The sequence below is a fragment of the Garra rufa genome, chromosome 21 (assembly GCF_049309525.1).
Source record: "Garra rufa chromosome 21, GarRuf1.0, whole genome shotgun sequence".
Classification (NCBI taxonomy): Eukaryota; Metazoa; Chordata; class Actinopteri; order Cypriniformes; family Cyprinidae; genus Garra; species Garra rufa.
The window spans coordinates 663945-684473 of NC_133381.1; the positions used below are offsets into that span (position 1 = coordinate 663945).

At 24.6% G+C, this 20529-nt stretch overlaps 1 protein-coding gene across 3 annotated transcripts in view; it reads left to right on the forward strand.

Moving 5' to 3' along the window:
- Window positions 1-18364, forward strand: part of LOC141295513 (inverted formin-2-like) — a 36096-nt gene extending 17732 nt beyond the window's left edge. The window contains exons 15-22 of one of the 3 annotated variants that reach the window (XM_073826736.1): window positions 1237-1307; window positions 3408-3528; window positions 3612-3776; window positions 5147-5249; window positions 7022-7171; window positions 9491-10111; window positions 13796-13849; window positions 17722-18364. In XM_073826736.1, coding sequence (XP_073682837.1) covers window positions 1237-1307; window positions 3408-3528; window positions 3612-3776; window positions 5147-5249; window positions 7022-7171; window positions 9491-10111; window positions 13796-13848 — 1284 coding nt within the window. In that variant the 3' untranslated portion in view covers window position 13849; window positions 17722-18364. The remainder of the gene's footprint in view (window positions 1-1236; window positions 1308-3407; window positions 3529-3611; window positions 3777-5146; window positions 5250-7021; window positions 7172-9490; window positions 10112-13795; window positions 13850-17721) is intronic. The other 2 variants (XM_073826734.1, XM_073826735.1) reach the window with 2 other exon arrangements.
- Window positions 18365-20529: the final 2165 nt, after the last annotated feature.

A 20529-nucleotide genomic window follows, 5' to 3' on the forward strand; every position in this document is an offset into this window, starting at 1 on the left:
TATTAAAAAAACTCTAATTTTATTTGAGCTAAAACTAAATAAAATTAAACTTAATAGTAACTAAATATGAAAACTATTCAAAGAAAACTAAAAAAAATTTTTACTTAAAGTTGCTTTTAATGTTAAAATCTAATGTTTTTAATTAATATAAACTTATTGTTTTTGTTAGAACTGAACTTTTTAATTTAAACTATTTTAATTAACATTTTAAAATTTTATAGTTATATAAATATAAAGTTGTTTTTAATATTACAAATAATTGTAATTTTAATACATTTTTATAACATTTTAATCAATAGGCAATAGTCAGTAAATGTAGTTTGTTTTTGTTAATATACAATTATTTAAATGTTAATATGAAGTTGTTTTTAATATAAAAAAATAACAACACATTTTTATACAATTTTAATCAATATGCAGCAGTCAGTAGTTAAATAATTAGTTAAAATAAAGTTGTTTTTAATATTAAAATAATTTTAAAAAACCGTAATAACATTTTAATCAATAGCCAATAGTCAGTAGTTAAATAATTAAAATGTTTTTAGTTAATATTAAATTATTTAAATGATTAGTTAACAAAGTTGAATTTAAATTAAAAAAAAAAAAATAATTTTAATCAATATGAAATAGTCAGTTAAATAATTTTAAAAATGTTTTTAGTTAATATTACATTATTTAAATAATTATTGATAAAGCTATTTTTAATAATAAAAATAATTGTAATTTTAATACATTTTGGTCATTTTAATCAACAGGCAATAGTTAGGAGTTAAATCATTTTAAAATGTTTTTAGTTCAAATTAAATTATTTAAATAATTAGTAAATATATAGTTGCTTTTATTACAATAATTTGATTTTTAATTAATTTAAAAAAAATTAAGTCAGTAGTCATTTTAATAAAAAAAACATTAAGTCACACTTAATAGTTAATATTAAAATACTAATTATTTGAATTTCTTATATATATATATATATATATATATATATATATATACACAAAAACATCTCAGAGCCGCTGTTGAATGATTTATACTGTCAAGCTCCAAAAAAGCACCATAATTGTAGGTTCCTATGACTGAAGTGCTTTTATAGCATGTTCTTTGACCCTTGTTTTAAGTGTGAGCGACTAAATGCTCTTTATTTTTGGAAGAATTACTCCATTGAATCTTTAAATGTTCTCCTTTGTCTGGCCTCTGTGATTTGGGGTGAATGTCTGTGGATCTTGTGATTTCCAGGAAGCTGAATTAAACCATACAGAGCTGCTGAACCTTCCAGACGAGATTGAGACCTGCGAGAAAGCGGCCGGGTAAAACTACATATTAAACATTTTTAATATGAGAAACATTATTTATATAACTATAATATTTAAAAATGTTAACAATTAACTTTAACTGTTAAATATTTTTAATTAACATTAACTAAAAGCATTTATTTTTGATTAAAATACAACTACTGCCTATTAATATTTGTAATATTCATTAAAATATTTGTAATATAAAAAACTTTATATGACTATATGATATGTAAAATGTTAATTAAAAACAGTTTTTCATTGTAATTTAATAAAAAAAAGTTTAATATTAAGAACTACTTTATATAAATTAATTATTTAAATAATTTAATATTAACTAAAAACATAATTTAATAATTATTTAGCTATTGAATATTAAAAACAGTTTTTTTATTAAAACTATTTTTATTCTTAGCATTTTTTAATATTATATAGTCAAAGTTTTTTATATTAAAAATATTAATAGGCAGTAGTTGTTTTTAATCAAAAAGAAATGTTTTTAGTTAATATTAATAATTTTTATTTTTTAATATTAACTTCTTTTTATTGTTTTTTTTTCATGAATAAATAATAACTACAAACATTAAAAAAACATTTTTGATTAAAAACAACTACTGCCTATCAAAAAAAAATTATATTTATTGAAATTATTTTACCATTTAAAAAATATGTATTTATATAACTATAATATTTAAAAATGTTAAGAATTTAAAATAGTTTAAGTTAAGAACAGGTTTTAATAAAAACTATTAAATATTTTTTATTAACATTAACTAAAAGCATTTCTTTTTGATTAAAAACAACTACTGCCTATTAATATTTGTAATATTCATTAAAATATTTGTAATATAAAAAACTTTATATGACTATATGATATGTAAAATGTTAATTAAAAACAGTTTTTCATTGTAATTTAATAAAAAAATTGTTTAATATTAAGAACTGCTTTATATAAATTAATTATTTAAATAATTTAATATTAACTAAAAACATAATTTAATAATTATTTAGCTATTGAATATTAAAAACAGTTTTTTTTATTAAAACTATTTTTATTCTTAGCATTTTTTAATATTATATAGTCAAAGTTTTTATATTAAAAATATTAATAGGCAGTAGTTTTTAATCAAAAAGAAATGTTTTTAGTTAATATTAATAATTTTTATTTTTTAATATTAACTTCTTTTTATTGTTTTTTTTCATGAATAAATAATATTAACTACAAACATTAAAAAAACATTTTTGATTAAAAACAACTACTGCCTATTAAATTTTTTTTATATTTAATGAAATTATTTTACCATTTAAAAAATATGTATTTATATAACTATAATATTTAAAAATGTTAAGAATTTAAAATAGTTTAAATTAAGAACAGGTTTTAATAAAAACTATTAAATATTTTTAATTAACATTAACTAAAAGCATTTCTTTTTGATTAAAAACAACTACTGCCTGTTAATATTTTTAATATTCATTAAAATATTTGTAATATAAAAAACTTTATATGACTATATGATATGTAAAATGTTAATTAAAAACAGTTTTTCATTGTAATTTAATAAAAAAAGTTTAATATTAAGAACTACTTTATTTAAATTAATTATTTAAATAATTTAATATTAACTAAAAACATAATTTAATAATTATTTAGCTATTGAATATTAAAAACAGTTTTTTTATTAAAACTATTTTTATTCTTAGCATTTTTTTATATTATATAGTCAAAGTTTTTTATATTAAAAATATTAATAGGCAGTAGTTGTTTTTAATCAAAAAGAAATGTTTTTAGTTAATATTAATAATTTTTATTTTTTAATATTAAAAACTTCTTTTTATTGTTTTTTTCATGAATGTTAAAAATAATATTAACTACAAACATTAAAAAAAAAACATTTTTGATTAAAAACAACTACTGCCTATTTAAATTTTTTTATATTTAATGAAATTATTTTATCATTTAAAAAATATGTATTTATATAACTATAATATTTAAAAATGTTAAGAATTTAAAATAGTTTAAATTAAGAACAGGTTTTAATAAAAACATACTACTGACTGATTTTTTTTTTTTTTTTTTTTTTTTTCTCAATCGCTTTTCAATCATTGTTTCAGCATAAATCTGGATTCGATTCAAGCAGAAACCAGTCAACTTCTGAAGAGGCTGAGAGATGCGGAGAAGAAAGTGTCTTCATCAGTGGAGGACGTCAAGCAGCAGTTTTTAGGGCTTATTGAGGTACAAACACGTGTTTAAATGTATAAATATAGTGTGTTTGTAGCTGCATTGTGTTCCTGAATGTTCCTGCGGGGTCTGTGCAGAAGAACCTGACGGCGTGTGCCGCTCTGGACCAGCGTTTCTCCAACATCAACAACAAGAAAGGAGATCTGGCTCAGTATTTGTGTGAAGATGTGGCTCATCTCTCGCTGGACGAGCTCTTCAACACCATCAAGACTTTCCGGCAGCTCTTCATCAAAGCCTTGAAGGTCCGTCAGCTTTTATTATGCAGATTTATTGGGTTTATGAAGCCTTGGGATCAGATGAAGATGCTTTTAAAACCTCAATTTGAAGTGAGACACATTTAAAAAAAGTATATATTAAAATATTTTATATTTATAGTTGAATAACTACTAGAGTTGCTTTTAATATTAAAAAATAATGTTTTAATGACGGTGTTTTTATTCAATTACAATATTTTAAGTACTAGTCGTTTTTAATTGTTTAAAAATGTTTTAATACAAAAAAAATGTATAGTTAATATTAGTTATTTTTAATATTTAATATTAAATTTTAATTTAATTCTAAATGTAATATTAAATTAATTTTCATATTTAACTATTTTTATTAATGCTTTTATATTGAGTTAGTATTAATGAATGTTAATATTGAAGTTGCTTTTGCTGCTACAAATTATTTTTAAATAATTAAATATTAATTAAAATATTTGAATATTAATGAATAGTTGGTGTTCTTTTTATTAACTTTTTTGAATATAAAATATTGTCGTTTTTAATGTAAAGAATATTAAAATTACTTAATTAATTTTAATATTAGTTAATAATAAAATTAATTAAATTAAATTAAATAATTGTAATTAAAATATTTTAATATGAATTAATAGTAAGTCTTATTAACTTTTATATATAAATATAAATTTTAGTTTTTAATGTTAAAACTAATCTTTTCTAATTATTAAAATATTGTAATATTATTTACATTTTTATTTGGTAAAAAACGATATTAAAATAGTATTGGTATTAAAGGTTTTGATATTAAACACTTTATTAATATTAAATTTTTTTAAGTAAACTTTTTTTAAAATATAAAAATAGTTAACATTTAAAATTGTTTTTAATGTTAAAAACTGACTTTTTTCATTATTAAAACATTTTAATTAGTATTAAAATAACTAGTTAATAAAATTGTTTAACATTTTTTTGGACTTTTTTTTTTACTTTATTTCAATTAAAATATTTTAACAATAATTAACAGTTTATATTTAAATATTTTTTTATTGAAAACTTTTTTCAATGTAAAAATACTATTTATAGTTAATATTAAAGTTGTTTTGAATGTTAAAAAATATTTTTTTAATTTGCATGAATGGCAATGCATGGTTCTTACTAACTCAAAAAATATAAAATGATGACATTAATTGAAATAAATATTAACTCAAACTAATTAAAATGAATCAGCAAAATTATTAAAACTTTAACTGGAAATAAAATTAATAAACAAATTTTTTTTTTTAATTAATGAAATAAAATTAATGTATAACAACGTATCATTAATAATAAAATAATATTGAGTAATTTGTTCACATCACAGAGGTCTGGAAATGTTGTTCCTTCTGTAGGAAAACAAGATCCGTAAAGAACAAGCGGCCAAAGCGGAGAAAAGAAAGCAGCAGCTGGCGGAAGAGGAATCCAAGAGACAGAAAGGAGAAGATGGGAAGATAAGTGAGTCGTTAGTCTAATTAACCAATGCCTGTTTATTGGCTTTGTTTTGTGTAATGCTTCAGACTCTCATTTAATGCAGATCTAACATGTTTAATCTTAAAATGAATGAATATGAAAATATAATAATAATATTAAAGTGCTTTAATTAAAATAGTTATTAATAATCATTTTTAATTCATTAAAATATATATTTTTATTATTACAATATTTTAATATTAATACATATTCAAAAATTTAAATTTTTAAAGGTCATTTTAATAAAAAAAAATCTAATTAATATTAAAAATAAGTATAGTTAATATTAGTTTTTAATATTAATGTTTAATATTATGATATTTTTATATCCATTTATTTTAATATTAAAGTGTTTTAATTCATTAATTTATAATAATGCTAATTATTTAATGTTACAATGTGTATATGAATTGTTAATATATATTTTTACATTTTAATATACAAGTAGTTTTAATTAAAACATTTCTAATAAATATTTTAAAAGTATAGTTCATATTAAAATGACTGTTTAAATTTCAAAGTAGTTTTTAGTACTAAAACATTGTTAAAAGCTTAACTAAAATTACAGTATTTTGATATTAATTTTAATGTGTTTTAATTTATTTAAATAGTCATTAATAGCAATTTTAAATTTATTTTAATTTTACAATGTTTATATAATTATTCATATAAATTTTAATATTAAAGTCGTTTACTTTTTTCTATTTAATATTTTAAAATAATCAGTTATTAGTTTTTAATATTAATATTTATTATTATTATAATAGTAATTTGTTACCTATAATGTTATTGTTCTATAATAATATATTACGTAATGTTATAATAAATACAAAAATATTTTCTTTTTGAGGATTTTTATATTTTTTAATTAGTAGTAATAATTTATTTATTAAGAATTTATTAAACAATGTTATTATTGTTATATAATAATAATATTTTTGTATTATAATAATGTTGCTTTTGTATAATAATAATAATAATAATAATAATAATAATAATAGTAATAATAGTGCTGTCAAACGATTAATTACGATTTAATGTGTGTGTGTACAGTGTATATTTAATGTGTGTGTGTATATATAAATACACACATGCATGGATGTATTTAAGAAAAATGTTATGTTTGTATATTAAATATATTTATATATAATATTAATTATTGAATAAAAATGTATTTCAAAATAAATATAGAAAATATTCTCAAAATATATACTGTATGTGTGTGTATTTATATATACATAATATACACAGTACACACATATTATGTAAACAACAACTTTTATTTTGGATGCGATTAATCGTTTGACAGCACTAAAATATATTACATATAATGTTAATAATGTTGTAATATAACAGTAGTTAAATATTTTAATTTTTCAACATTTTAATATTTCAATAATAATGAGAGATGATAATAATAGATAATAATAATAATAATAATAATAATAATAATAATAATAATTGATTACATTATAGAAATAATTGTTCTATAATAATAATATAATAAATCAATATTTAATAATTAAATAAAACGATTAATTAAAATAATTAAATTATAATTAAAAATATTTTAATATTGGTTAACAGTTTGTCATTTTCATTTAAAAACTATTGTTTTTAACTTTTAATATTGTTTTTGTTTTTAATATTAAAATTAGTTTTCATTAACATTAAAATGTTTAATTTTTTTTTTTTTTTTTTGTGTTATATTCATTAGTATTCCCAGTTTTCACTAATAGAAATGTGTTTTGTGTCAGTCCGCAGAGGTCCGGTGCCGCAGGACGACGGCTGCATCATCGATCATCTCCTGGCCGACATTCGAAAGGGTTTCCATCTGAGAAAGACTCGTCCCAGGTGCGAAACGGAAAGCCCTTCTAGTGAAATGCATAGAGATACGGGAGCGTCCGGTAAGAATATCAGCCTCCGGTGCTCGAGTCTGAACTGCACGCGTTTGTTTCTGTGTCTATGATGAGTGGACTAAAGGGGGTCTGACTGTTGAATTGATTATACGATTAAAAACTAACTGTAATGTTCACTGCAGTCCGCTTTTATTGACCCCTTTAAAGGCAAACCCGTGTTTGCGAGTCCAGTCACTCATAGAGTCGCTGTGTGACGGAGGATTTGAGCCTGATTCCTCACCTCCTGCTGCACGACCAATCAGCTTTGCCGCTTGCCTCCTTCGCCTCTTCTGATTGGTTGCTGACACCAGTCTGAGCTGTCAATCACGTGCCAGTGATATTAAACACTACATTGTTAGCAAAGCTGCATGTCAATGTATGTGAATACAAGCTGTAAACTCAAATGGGTAGTTGACATTTTGATTTATTAATTTAACGTCAATATGTTTAAGGAACACTGTTTAAATTCTGTAAATGGTGATTAATGCTTTTAGGTTATTCATCATTTTGTTCTGCTTTGTATAGGGCTGCACAATTAATCGTAATATAACTAGCTTTCAAACTCTGCTGTTTTTAGTCAAACTAAAACTTTAAAAATTAAGACATTTAGAAAATAATTTATAAATATTTGTAGTTTAATTTAGAACAGTATACAATAAATAAATTGCTTTATAAAAACTACAAAAAATCTAGTTTTATAATAAATACTGCTAATAATAATAAAATAAAATAATATTTTTCATTTAGTTTTTGTTTAATGGTAATATATATGAGAAAGTAAAAGACATAATTTTAAATAATAATAATTATTATATGTTTGTTGTTGTCAATAAGAATACTTATTAATTAATTTATAGCATATATTGTTGTTTTTGTATAATAATAATAATAATAATAATAATAATAATAATAATAATATTAATAATATATTACATATAATAATGTTATAATAAATCAATATTTTTATTTTTCAACATTTTAATATTTAGTTTAATATTATTGAGATTTAGTTTATTATTATTATTATTATTATTATATAGTAATATAATATATTTTATTACATATAATGTTATTATTGTTCTATAATAATGATAATATTATATTACATAATGTTAATAATGATATAATAGTAAAATATTTATTTTTTTAAATGTTAATATTGTTTAATAATGAGATGATGATGATGATGATGATGATTTATTATTATTATTATTATTATTATAGTAATAATAATTACATATAATAATGTTATTGTTCTATAATAATAATAAATTACGTAATGCTAATGTTATAAATACAAAAATAGTTTTATTTTTGAGCATTTTAATTTTTTTAATTATTATTATTTTAGTAGTAGTAATTTATTAAATATTATAATGTTATTATTTTGTATAGTTATTATTTTTGTACAATAATAGTTGCTTTTGTATCATATAATAACAATAATAATACTAATGTAATATATTACATATAAGGTTAATACTGATATAACAAGAAATATATTTAAATATTTTTATTTTTCAATATTTTAATAATTATTATTATTAATGAGTAATCATTTTAGTATTTAATAAATATAATAATATTTGTTCTATTATAATTATATAACATTACATTTAATGATGTTATAATAAATAATATTTTTATTTTTCATTTTAATATTTTGTTTAATATTATTATTATTATTATTATTATTATTATTATTATTAATTACATTTATTATTATTAATAATAATAATAATAATGTTATTGTTATATAATAGTAATTATAATAATATTTATTACATATAGGAATGGTAATGTTATAATATATAATCTATAATAATAATATAATACATTTATTTTTCATCATTTTGTTTAATAATAATGAGAGATAATATAATCATAATAATAACAATAATTAAATAAATGCATATAATAATGTTATTGTTGTTATTGTAACTTTTTTCCCCCGTAAGTCGTGCAGCTCTACCTATTTACCTTCACTAGTTTACATCAAATAGTCTTGCTATGTGACACATCTTTGGAAGTACTGCTCTTCCATATAGTCTCTCAATTTATAGTAACTACATTCACAGTAGTTAAAAAAAAAGGGAAATGTGAAAATAAATAAATAAAGCATGTCACACCCTGATGTCAACTACCCAAACCCAGTCTGTACACTGCATGTAAACAATTAGAATCTATCATTCTGCAGAAAACGTATCTATATTTTGTAAGCTAAATACTCAAGCGAGCATCAAAAGAGCTCTGGCTTTGCTTCACGCTTCACCTCCATTCGACACGCTCTTCTATTCCTGAACAAACCCATCTCTTCTCGTCCTAAAGCAGCAAGTGTCAAGTCTGTCGGAGAAGAAGCTGGATCGTCTGTAGTCGAAGCGCCTCCAGGAGATCCGGACAAAAGCTGCGACACCAATCCCTGCAATGAAACCTCCTCAGCGGCTAAAGGTGAACCGGAGAGCCTTTCTTCAGACGTGAAGGAGCTGCAATCACCTGGAATCACCTCCACAGACATCAGTCCAGCACAAACCCTTACTACAAACACTCCAGCTCAGGAAACAGATGACGCTTCACCCAGCTGCCTTACAACGACCAACACAGAACAACAAAATCACAATCACAATGGAAATAATATCAGGTCTACAGATGATCATGTGACTCTGGTAAACGCAACCGACCCTTTAAGCGCCACCGCCGCTCATAGTGACTCCAGCACAAACGGCGGATGTGATAATAGTGACTCTGTGAAGAATAAAGACGAGCCGCTTCAGTCGAGTGAGGTTTGCGCGGATGACAACGGAAATGAGACTCCTGGAATACCGCAGGCGTTTGATGATGTGGACGAAGTGATGCCACAAGCCCCGCCCACTCCGGATGTAGGCCCCGCCCCCCTGAAGCCTGAAAATAAAAAACATTTCGTCCACAGAAACAAAAAAAGCAGTAATGAAGGTAATCTATTTATGTGTCTAATAAACCGTATTTTTCAGCATTCAAAGTGTGTTTTTAAAACATTTTGCTGACACAGTAAATGTTTTGTTTATAAAGCTAATTTTTCTGTTACTAAAATATTATTTGATTAATATTTTAATGCTTAACATCAGTTTGCTCTGAAGTCAGGCTGCTGGGATATTTCTGGAAAATATTCTGGACAAAAACTCCTTTTCCTGCAATTCTTAATCCCAGATAGTTGTTTGAACGTCATTATAAAACATGTCCAAGTCATGTCTCATCTCAGAATAAAAAAGAAAATGGAATAAGAATCTAAAATAATTTAATATATTTATTTTTTATTTAAAACATTTAAATTAAAATATGTATTATAGTTATTATTATACATCTTTTTCAACCCACCTATTTATTTTTATTTATTTATTAAATATGAAAATATTATTTTTATTATTATACTTTCTACCCACCCATTTATTTATTTATTTATTTATTTTTATTATACATAAAAAGAAAACAGTAGTTTTTTGTTTTGGATAAAGAAGGAATGAAAAAATCTGAAAATTCCTAATTTAAATTTATTATTATTAATTTAATTTAAAATATTTATTATTGTTATACTTTTTTCAACCCCCATGTATTTGTTAGTTTTTGTTTATTATACATAAAATATTAAAACATTTACTATTGTTATTACATTTTCAACCCACCCATTTATTTATTTTATTATACATTAAATGTTGCAATATTTATTATTGTTATACATTTTAAACCTATTTATTTATCAATTTGTTATAAATATTGTTATTATACATTTTTAGCACCTTTATTTATTTGTTGTACATTAAATATTAAAATATTTGTTTATTATGTTTTTAACCCACCCATTTGTTTATTTATTATACATTATTAAAAATATTTACTGGTATTATTATACATTTTTCAACCCAGCCCTATATTTATTTTACATTAAATATTAAATTATTTATTATTATTATTATTATTATTATTATTATTATTATACTTTTTTCAACCACCAATTTATTTATTTATTTATTTATTTATTAGACAGATTAAAATATTTATTATTGCTAATATTGTACATTTTTCAACCCACCCATTTAATTATTGATTATACACAGTAATATTGTTATATTTTAATATAATATTAAAATATTGTTATTGCTGTTGTTCAACACACCCATTTATTTGTTTACATTACATATTAAAATATTTATTATTGTACACCCGTTTATTTATTATATGTTAAATATTAAAATATTTATTGTTATACTTTTCAACCCACCAATTTATTTTATGTATTATACATTAAATATTAAAAAAATATTTATAATTGTTATACATTTTTAACCCAACGATTTATTTATTTGCTTGTTTACATTACATAATAAAATGTTTATTATACATTTTTCAACCCACATATTTATTTTACATTAAATATTATTTTTTATTCATTTTTAACCCACCCATTTATTTATTTATTATACAGTAAATATTCAAATAAATATTATTATACATTTTCAAACCACCATCTTTTATTTATTAAAATATAAAAATATTTATTGTTATACATTTTCAACCCACCAATTTATTGTATTTATTATACATTAAATATTAAAAAAATATTATTGTTATAAATTTTTAACCCACCTATTTATTTATTTGCTTGTTTACATTACATAAAATGTTTATTATTATTATACATTTTTCAACTCACCTATTTATTTTACATTAAATATATTTTTTTATAAATTTTTAACCCACCCATTCATTTATTTATTATACAGTAAATATTCAAATAATTATTATTGTTGTTATACATTTTCAACCCACCAATTTATTTTATTTATTATACATAAAATAAATTGGTGGGTTGAAAATGTATAATAACAATCATAATTATTTGAATATTTACTGTATAATAAATAAATGAATGGGTGGGTTAAAAATTAATAATAAAAAATTATATTTAATGTAAAATAAATAGGTGAGTTGAAAAATGTATAATAACAATCATAATTATTTGAATATTTACTGTATAATAAATAAATGAATGGGTGGGTTAAAAATTAATAATAAAAAATTATATTTAATGTAAAATAAATAGGTGAGTTGAAAAATGTATAATAACAATCATAATTATTTGAATATTTACTGTATAATAAATAAATGAATGGGTGGGTTAAAAATTAATAATAAAAAATTATATTTAATGTAAAATAAATAGGTGGGTTAAAAATGTATAATAACAATCATAATTATTTGAATATTTACTGTATAATAAATAAATGAATGGGTGGGTTAAAAACTTATAATAAAAAATTATATTTAATGTAAAATAAATAAATAGGTGAGTTGAAAAATTTATAATAATAATAATAATAAACCTTTTATGTAATGTAAACAAGCAAATAAATTTGGGTTAAAAATGTATAACAATATTTTTTTATATTTAATGTATAATAAATAAAATAAATTGGTGGGTTACAAATGTATAACAATAAATATTTTAATATTTTAATAAATAATTAATAAATTGGTGGGTTGAAAATGTATAATAATAATATTTATTTGAATATTTACTGTATAATAAATAAATGGGTGGGTTAAAAATGAATAATAAAAAATAATATTTAATGTGAAATAAATAAATATGTGGGTTGAAAAATGTATAATAAACATTTTATCATGTAATGTAAACAAGCAAATAAATAAACAAGTGGGTTAAAAATGTATAACAATATTTTCTTTATATTTAATTTATTATACATTAAATATAAAGAAAATATTGTTATACATTTTTAACCCACTTGTTTATTTATTTGCTTGTTTACATTACATGATAAAATGTTTTATACATTTTTCAACCCACATATTTATTTATTTTACATTAAATATTATTTTTTATTATTCATTTTTAACCCACCCATTTATTTATTTGTTTACATTACATAAAATGTTTATTATAATAAATTTTTCAACTCACCTATTTATTTATTTTACATTAAACATAATTTTTTATTATAAGTTTTTAACCCACCCATTCATTTATTTATTATACAGTAAATATTCAAATAATTATGATTGTTATTATACATTTTCAACCCACCAATTTATTTATTAAATATTAAAATGTTTATTATTGTTGTTGTTGTTGTATATTTATTTATTTATTTATTTATTTATTTACATTACGTATTAAAATATTTATTAATATACATTTTTAACCCATCCATTTATCATACATTAAAATGTTGCTGTTGTTGTCGTTATTTTTGTATATTTTTCAACCCAGACATTTATTTCTTTATTTAACTTTTCTGCCGCCCCAACCAATGTATCATTACTATAATGTCACAACGGAACAAAATTAGCCTTACAACAGGCTTTTGAGTTTCGGATGAAATATGACTTGGACATTTTCTTGACATCTCATCAAATTAATTAATACTCATCCGTTGTCATTTTCCAATGGCAATTCCAGAAAGATCCGTTTTTGACACTTATTATAATGTGTTTTGTGCTCTGTATTCTCTGCTGTCAGATGTTAACTAATCTGGCACGAGTGCATTTCCTCTGTCTCTGAGCTGAGGTCATGCTCTACAGACCCATGAAACAATGTCAGTCATGTCTTCAGCGTGTCTCTTTTTCTTTGACCCTCTGAAGTGAAGGGTAACAGAGGGAATGGACGCTCTAAAAAGGGATGTATGTTGCAGTGAGGTAGGTCAAACGCCGCCCTATAGACAACTAACAGGGCCGAGCAGGACGTCCGCCCGAAACCGCCTAATCGATCTCTAACCAGTCCTCTCTATTGACACACATTGTGTTATTAACATTCTGTCTCGTCCTGAACACGTGGGAATCTGCTGTGCTTTGTTCTCGTCTTCGGTCCGTCAATTAAACGTCATCTCTTTGGTCTCAGAGAGACTGTTGAAACGTTTCTTTACATGTGGTCTTTACATATGTCTCATTTCTTTGTGTTAACAAAAAGATCTCTGCTTGTCTGTCGTTTTAACCAGTAACTTAATCAATAATATTCTCTTAATTGACTTTGGGGTCCGTAAGATTTTTTAAAAATGTTTTTAAAAGTAGTCTTTTCTGCTCACCAAGGCAGCATTCATTTATTTAAAAATTGTGAAATATTTTTATGATTCAAAAGTACTGTTTTCTGTGTAAATATGTGTTAAAATGTAATTTATATCTGTGTTGCGCCACTGAATTTTCACATCATTACTCCAGTGTCCAGTGTTGCATGATCCTTCAGAAATCATTCAGTATGCTGATTAGCTGCTCAAGAAACATTTTTGATTATTAGCAATGTTGAAAACAGTAATGTTTTTATGGAAACCATGAGACATTTTATTTTTCAGGATTCACAGATGAATAGAAAAGTTTAAAACAACAGCATTTATTTAAAATAGAAATCTTTTGTAACATCATAAATGTCTTTACTGGCACTTTTGTGCAGAGTTGAGAAATAAATTAAAAAATTAAAGAAAAAATACAGAATTGCAAGAAATAAACTTAAAGAATAAGTCAGAATTGTGAGAAATACATTCAAAAATAAGGAAAAAGTCAGAATTTCAAGAAATAAACTTAAAATTGAAATTGTGAAAAATAAATTAAAATGTAAATAACATGTGAATTGTGAGAAATACATTCTAAAATTGAAGAAAAAAGTCAGAATTTCAAGAAATAAATTTAAAGTTGGAATTGTGAAAAATAAATGTAAAATGTAAAGAATAAGTGAGAAATACATTCTAAAATGAAAAAGGTCAGATTTGCGAGAAATAAAATTGAAAGAAATAAGTCAGATTTATTAGAAATTTTACATGTCTAGAAAAAATTCAGAATTGTGAGAAATAAATTAAAGTTAAAATTGTGAAAGTGAAGTTTTTTTCTTGCAGTTCTGCTTTTTTCTATAATTGTAGAACGTATTTCTTGCAATTATAGAAAGTGAGAATTGTGAGAAATGCATTCTAAAACTGAAGAAAAAGTCAGAATTTCAAGAAATAAATTTAAAATTAAAAGTTACAATTGTGAAAAATAAATGTAAAATATAAAGAATAAGTGATAATTCTGAGAAATACATTCCAAAAATTAATGTAAAAAAGTCAGAATTGCGAGAAATAAAATAGAAAGGAATAAGTCAGAACTAGGAAATAAATTCTACAATTATAGAAAAAATTCTGAATGGCAAGAAATAAACTTCAAATTTAAAGCTGAAATTGTGAAAGTGAAGTTTATTTCTTGCAATTCAGATTTTTTTCTCTATAATTATAGAATGTGTCTTACAATTCTGACTTATTTCTTTGCATTTTAAGTTGAAATTGTGAAAAAAAAAAAGTAAAATGTGTAAATGTAAAACTTAAAATAAAGAGAGATGTTAGAATTGTGAGAAACAAATTCAGAAATGAAATAAAAAGCCTGGCCACTGAATGCGTTGTGAGGAAGCGCACCAAAACAAGGATGCATTGTTTAAAACACATGTATTATGATCAAACTCGCCGCTTTCCTTCTTATCCTGTATTTTATGCCTTCATCGGTCGTCCGTCAGTGTATTTCAAGTCATATCCATTAATAAAAGTATTCATTTCTTTTCAAAGAAATATTACTGACCCCAAACAGAAGTGTATATTCATGTAAATAGATAAACCTAGCAGTGTAAATCACTTTGCTAAATGTTTGTTTAATGACTAACAGTAAATGATTGACAGCAGAAATATGTGAAGATTCGGGTCGCTTTATCAGCAACAGTGTGTGACCTTTGACCCGACATGTTTTAGGGTCGTCGTCATGATTAAACAGGGCTTTGATCTGTCTGTCTGTCTGTCTGTGAAGAATGGAAGATAAACTAAGCAAATAGTTTAGAAATGAGTCCAGATGTGCAGCTGTCAGAATAAAAACTCTAAATTGTTTAGAGGTTGGACTTGCATTTTTTATTTTTTGCAAAATATCAGCCATGATATCCACAAACAAATTGTATATGGATTGTTTTTGAACTCTTACAGTGTCATTTCTAAGCTGATTTGTAAAATTTAAAGGAATGTGTTAAAAAATGTGCTCACCTTCAGTCCATCACTTGCTCACTATTGAATGTGAATGGGTGCCGTCAGAATGAGAGTCCAAACAGCTGATGAAAACATCACAATAATCCACAAAACCACTCCAGTCCATCAGTTAACATCTTAAGAAGGCAAAAGCTGAAACAAACCCATCAAGACCTTTTAAACTAAAATACATAATGCATAATAACGCTTCCTCCAGTAAAAAAAGTCATATCAAAATCCAGCCACATATTTGTTCAGAGCTGTTTTTGCTTGTAAATGGTGCTTGATCTGTGCAGATTCCCTTCTGATTCGGACCGGACCACTTTTTTACTGAAGTATTATAATGGATTACAGGCTCGTATTTTATTGATGGATTTGTTTCTGGCTTCTCAAGTTAACTGATGGTCTGGAGTGGTTTTGTGGATTATTGTGATGTTTTTATCAGCTGTTTGGACTCTCATTCTGATGGCACCCATTCACTCCAGAGGATCCGTTGGTGAGAAAGTGACGGAATGACGCATTTCTCCAGGTTTGATGAAGAAACAAACTTCTTGGATGGCCTGAGCGTGAGCATATTTTTAGTGAATGGGTGCCATCAGAATGAGAGTCCAAACAGCTGATAAAAACATCACCATAATCCACAAAACCACTCCAGTCCAGAGAAACAAACTTTTTGGATGGCTTGAGCATGAGCGTATTTTTAGTGAATGGGTGCCGTCAGAATGAGAGTCCAACCAGCTGATAAAAACATCACAATAATCCACAAAACCACTCCAGTCCAGAGAAACAAACTTCTTGGATGGCCTGAGCATGAGCATATTTTTAGTGAATGGGTGCCGTCAGAATGAGAGTCCAAACAGCTGATAAAAACATCACGAACTGGAGTGGTGTGGATTACTTGTGGATTATTGTGATGGTTTTATCAGATGTTTGGACTCTCATTCTGACGGCACCCATTCACTAAAAATATGCTTACGCTCAGGCCATCCAAGAAGTTTCTTTCTTTATCAAATTGGGAGAAATGCGTCATTCCGTCACTTGCTCGCCAAAGGATCCTCTGGAGTGAATGGGTGCCGTCAGAATGAAAGACCAAACAGCTGATAAAAGCATCATAACAATCCTCAAAACCATCAGTTAATATCTCGAGAAGACAAAAGCTGAAACAAATCCAGTATTAAGACATTTTTAATTAAAATACAAGCCCATAATCCATAAAAATGAGAAATCTGCACCGATCAAGCACCATTTACAAACCAAAACAGCTCTAAGCAAATATGTTTTTCACTGGAGTAAGCGTTATTATGGATTACAGACTCGTTATTTAGCTAAAAATGTCTTGATGGATATGTTGCAGCTTTTGTCTTCTCAAAAGGCTAACTGATGGACTGGAGTGGTGTGGATTATTGTGATGATTTTATCAGCTCTCGTTCTGACGGCACCCATTCACTCAAACTATTCCTTTAATGCACATCTTATATCGATGTGGATTTTAAGCCAAATGTTGGCGCTTTATGTTTAAAGTTTTTTTCCGTCATGTTGCAGGAAGCTCTAGAAAAAGGAGAACAAAGGGGAGAAGGAAAAGTTGAGCCGGTTCTTGCTGTGATCCTGTCGTTCCACTGGATCTCACTGGATCGGATGAGATCAGAGCCGACGTTTTTCATCTGCGGAGGAGCGACTGATGGCAGACTTCGAGGAGATACACATTGTACACTGTGTATTTGAGTTTGGCTTAAAGAAGTGTATTTTTAAATGCTAAATCTTTAGATTTGACCAAACTGTTTTAAATATTTGCACACTGTAAGATACATTTATGATACACCAAACGTTTGTTTACATGTGAGTGTGGTTAATAGAGGAGTGGAAAAAAGCTTATCATGGAAGGTTGCTGTTTCTCAAACCTTTAAGATACGTGCTGTTAACTATTAATATGGCTCTGAATGTACACTTTCTATGTTATGAAGATGTTTGGCATTAATCCTAAGAAGTATTAGTTCATCAGTTTTAAAATATTAGTGTACTAAAAATTTCTTAGCAGAAATGATTAGTTCATGTTTTGCGTTTGCAGTGCTTGAGCTGGACTATTTAGTATCTTCATTTGAGTGACCTTTATATTGATGTCGGTATGTATTTTCATCAAGAAAGACTCTAAATTATATAAATATATCAATAAAAATGTGCAATCGGTGTTGATTTTTGTTTGTTAGCATTCAAGCTCACATTGCAATTTGAATTTATAGATAAAGGAACCGTATGTAGGATTGTGGCCAAAACTGGTACTGCAATCGCTTTCAAAATACTGCAGAACGGTGTATTACCTCCAGTCTTCTGTTTCTGTTTAAACAATTTAGACACGGTTGGAAACCTGAAATTTTGGATTTATGTTTAGCAACTGCAAGATATAAACTTACAATTTAGAGATATACATTTGAAATTGTGAGAAAAAAAATCAGAATTGTGAGATTTAACCTGTAAATTTAGAGCTAAATTTCGCAGTTGCAAGAGATAAAATCAGAAGTAAAAGAAATAAGGGAGAATTAACGTAAAATAACGTAACGTAAAGAAATAAACGTAAAATTTAATGCAGTAAGCCGGAATTGCGAGAAATAAACTTAAAATTTAATGCAATAGGTCGGAATTGCAAGAAATAAATGTCAAATTTAATTAAACAAGTCAGAATTGTGAGAAATAAACTTACAATTTAAAGACTAAAGTCATAATTGTGAGAAATAAACTTGAAATTTGAAAAAGTCAGAATTGTGAGAAATATAAAATTAAATAAATATATTTTTTAAATAAAATCAGAATTGCAAGAAATAAACTGAATTGTGAGAAATGTAAAAATTTAAAGAATAAAGTTTGAATTGTGAGAAATTAATTAGAAATTTAAAGGAAAAAAGTCAGAATTGTGAGAAATAAACTTCAAATTAAAATAAAAAAAAATAAGATCTAAATGTAAAATGTAAAGAATAAGTCAGATTTGTGAGAAATTTTAAAATTAAAGGAGTCAAAATTGCAAAAAAAATAAACTTAAAATATAAAGAAAAAAGTCAGAATTGTGTGAAATAAACTTAAAATTTAAAGAAATAAGTAAAAATTGTAAGAAATAAAAGAAAAAAGATAAAGAATAAGTGAGAATTGCAAAAAAACTAAAAATGTAAAGAAATAAATCAGAATTCTGATAAGTAAAGTACAATTAAAGACATAACTCACAATTGCAAGAAATAAACTTTCAATTTCAAAGAAATAAGTCAGAATTGTGAGACATAATTTCCACAATTATAGAAAAAAAAGTGGATTTACAAAATTGTGACAAATAAATGTCAAATGTAAAGAATAAGTGATAAATGTATAAGTGTAAAAGTGATAAGTGTAAAATGTAAAGAATAAATCATTTCCACAATTGTAGAAAAAAATTAGAATTGCAAAAAATAAACAGAATTTAAAGTCAAAATTGTGAAAAATAAATGTAAAATGTAAAGAATAAGTGAGAATTGTGAAAAATAAATTCTAAAATTCAAAGTAATGAGTCAGAATTGCCAAAAATGTATTTTAAATTGTAAAGACAAAATTAAAAAAGAAAAAGAAAAAAGGCTGCTTTGTTCCAAAACACATGATCAAACTTGCAGCTTTCCTCCTTATCGTTACATTCTGTGTCCATAAACAATATTATTATGCCATATAAATATGTCAGCACGTTTAAAGTCAGATCCATTCTGGAGTCCTCAAACTGAAGTGTGACTTGCGTAAATTCAGTATTGATTGCATCAGCTGATGTTTTATCACATGCACGAGCCAAAATGATCAATAGTGCATTGTAGTCACTCAACATCAGCGTATACTAGACTGCGCATGCGCGAAACTAGGCTCTGCCTTCAGACCGCTTGATAGCTCAACAACCCGAATCCACTCAGTGTTACATTAAACATCAAGGCGTTTTTTTTTTATTAGAGATATTTGTACGCTTAAAAGTGTAATCGTTTAAATCTAAAGACCTCATAGGAATTGTTACTGCCATAAAAAAACTAAAATCTCCCTTTGCAATCTCCATGACATGGTTTTTAAAAACATCTCAATCAGTAATCACCGTCCACCGCGATTGGTCTATTCAGATCAGCGTTGAGAAAAGTAACAGGTGTCACGTGATGATACACTCTCTACAGCGGTTTAAACTATTTATACACAAGCAGATACATTTTTAAAACTATTTAAATCGTTTTTAAACGAGGATTAGATAAAAAAGGAAAAATAGTATTTGTCCTTATTCAATCTAAGAATTTCCGAGCCGCTACGTCCCGCCCGATTAAATATAACACTCACAGGATTGCTTACTGGCATACAAATAAAATTCTG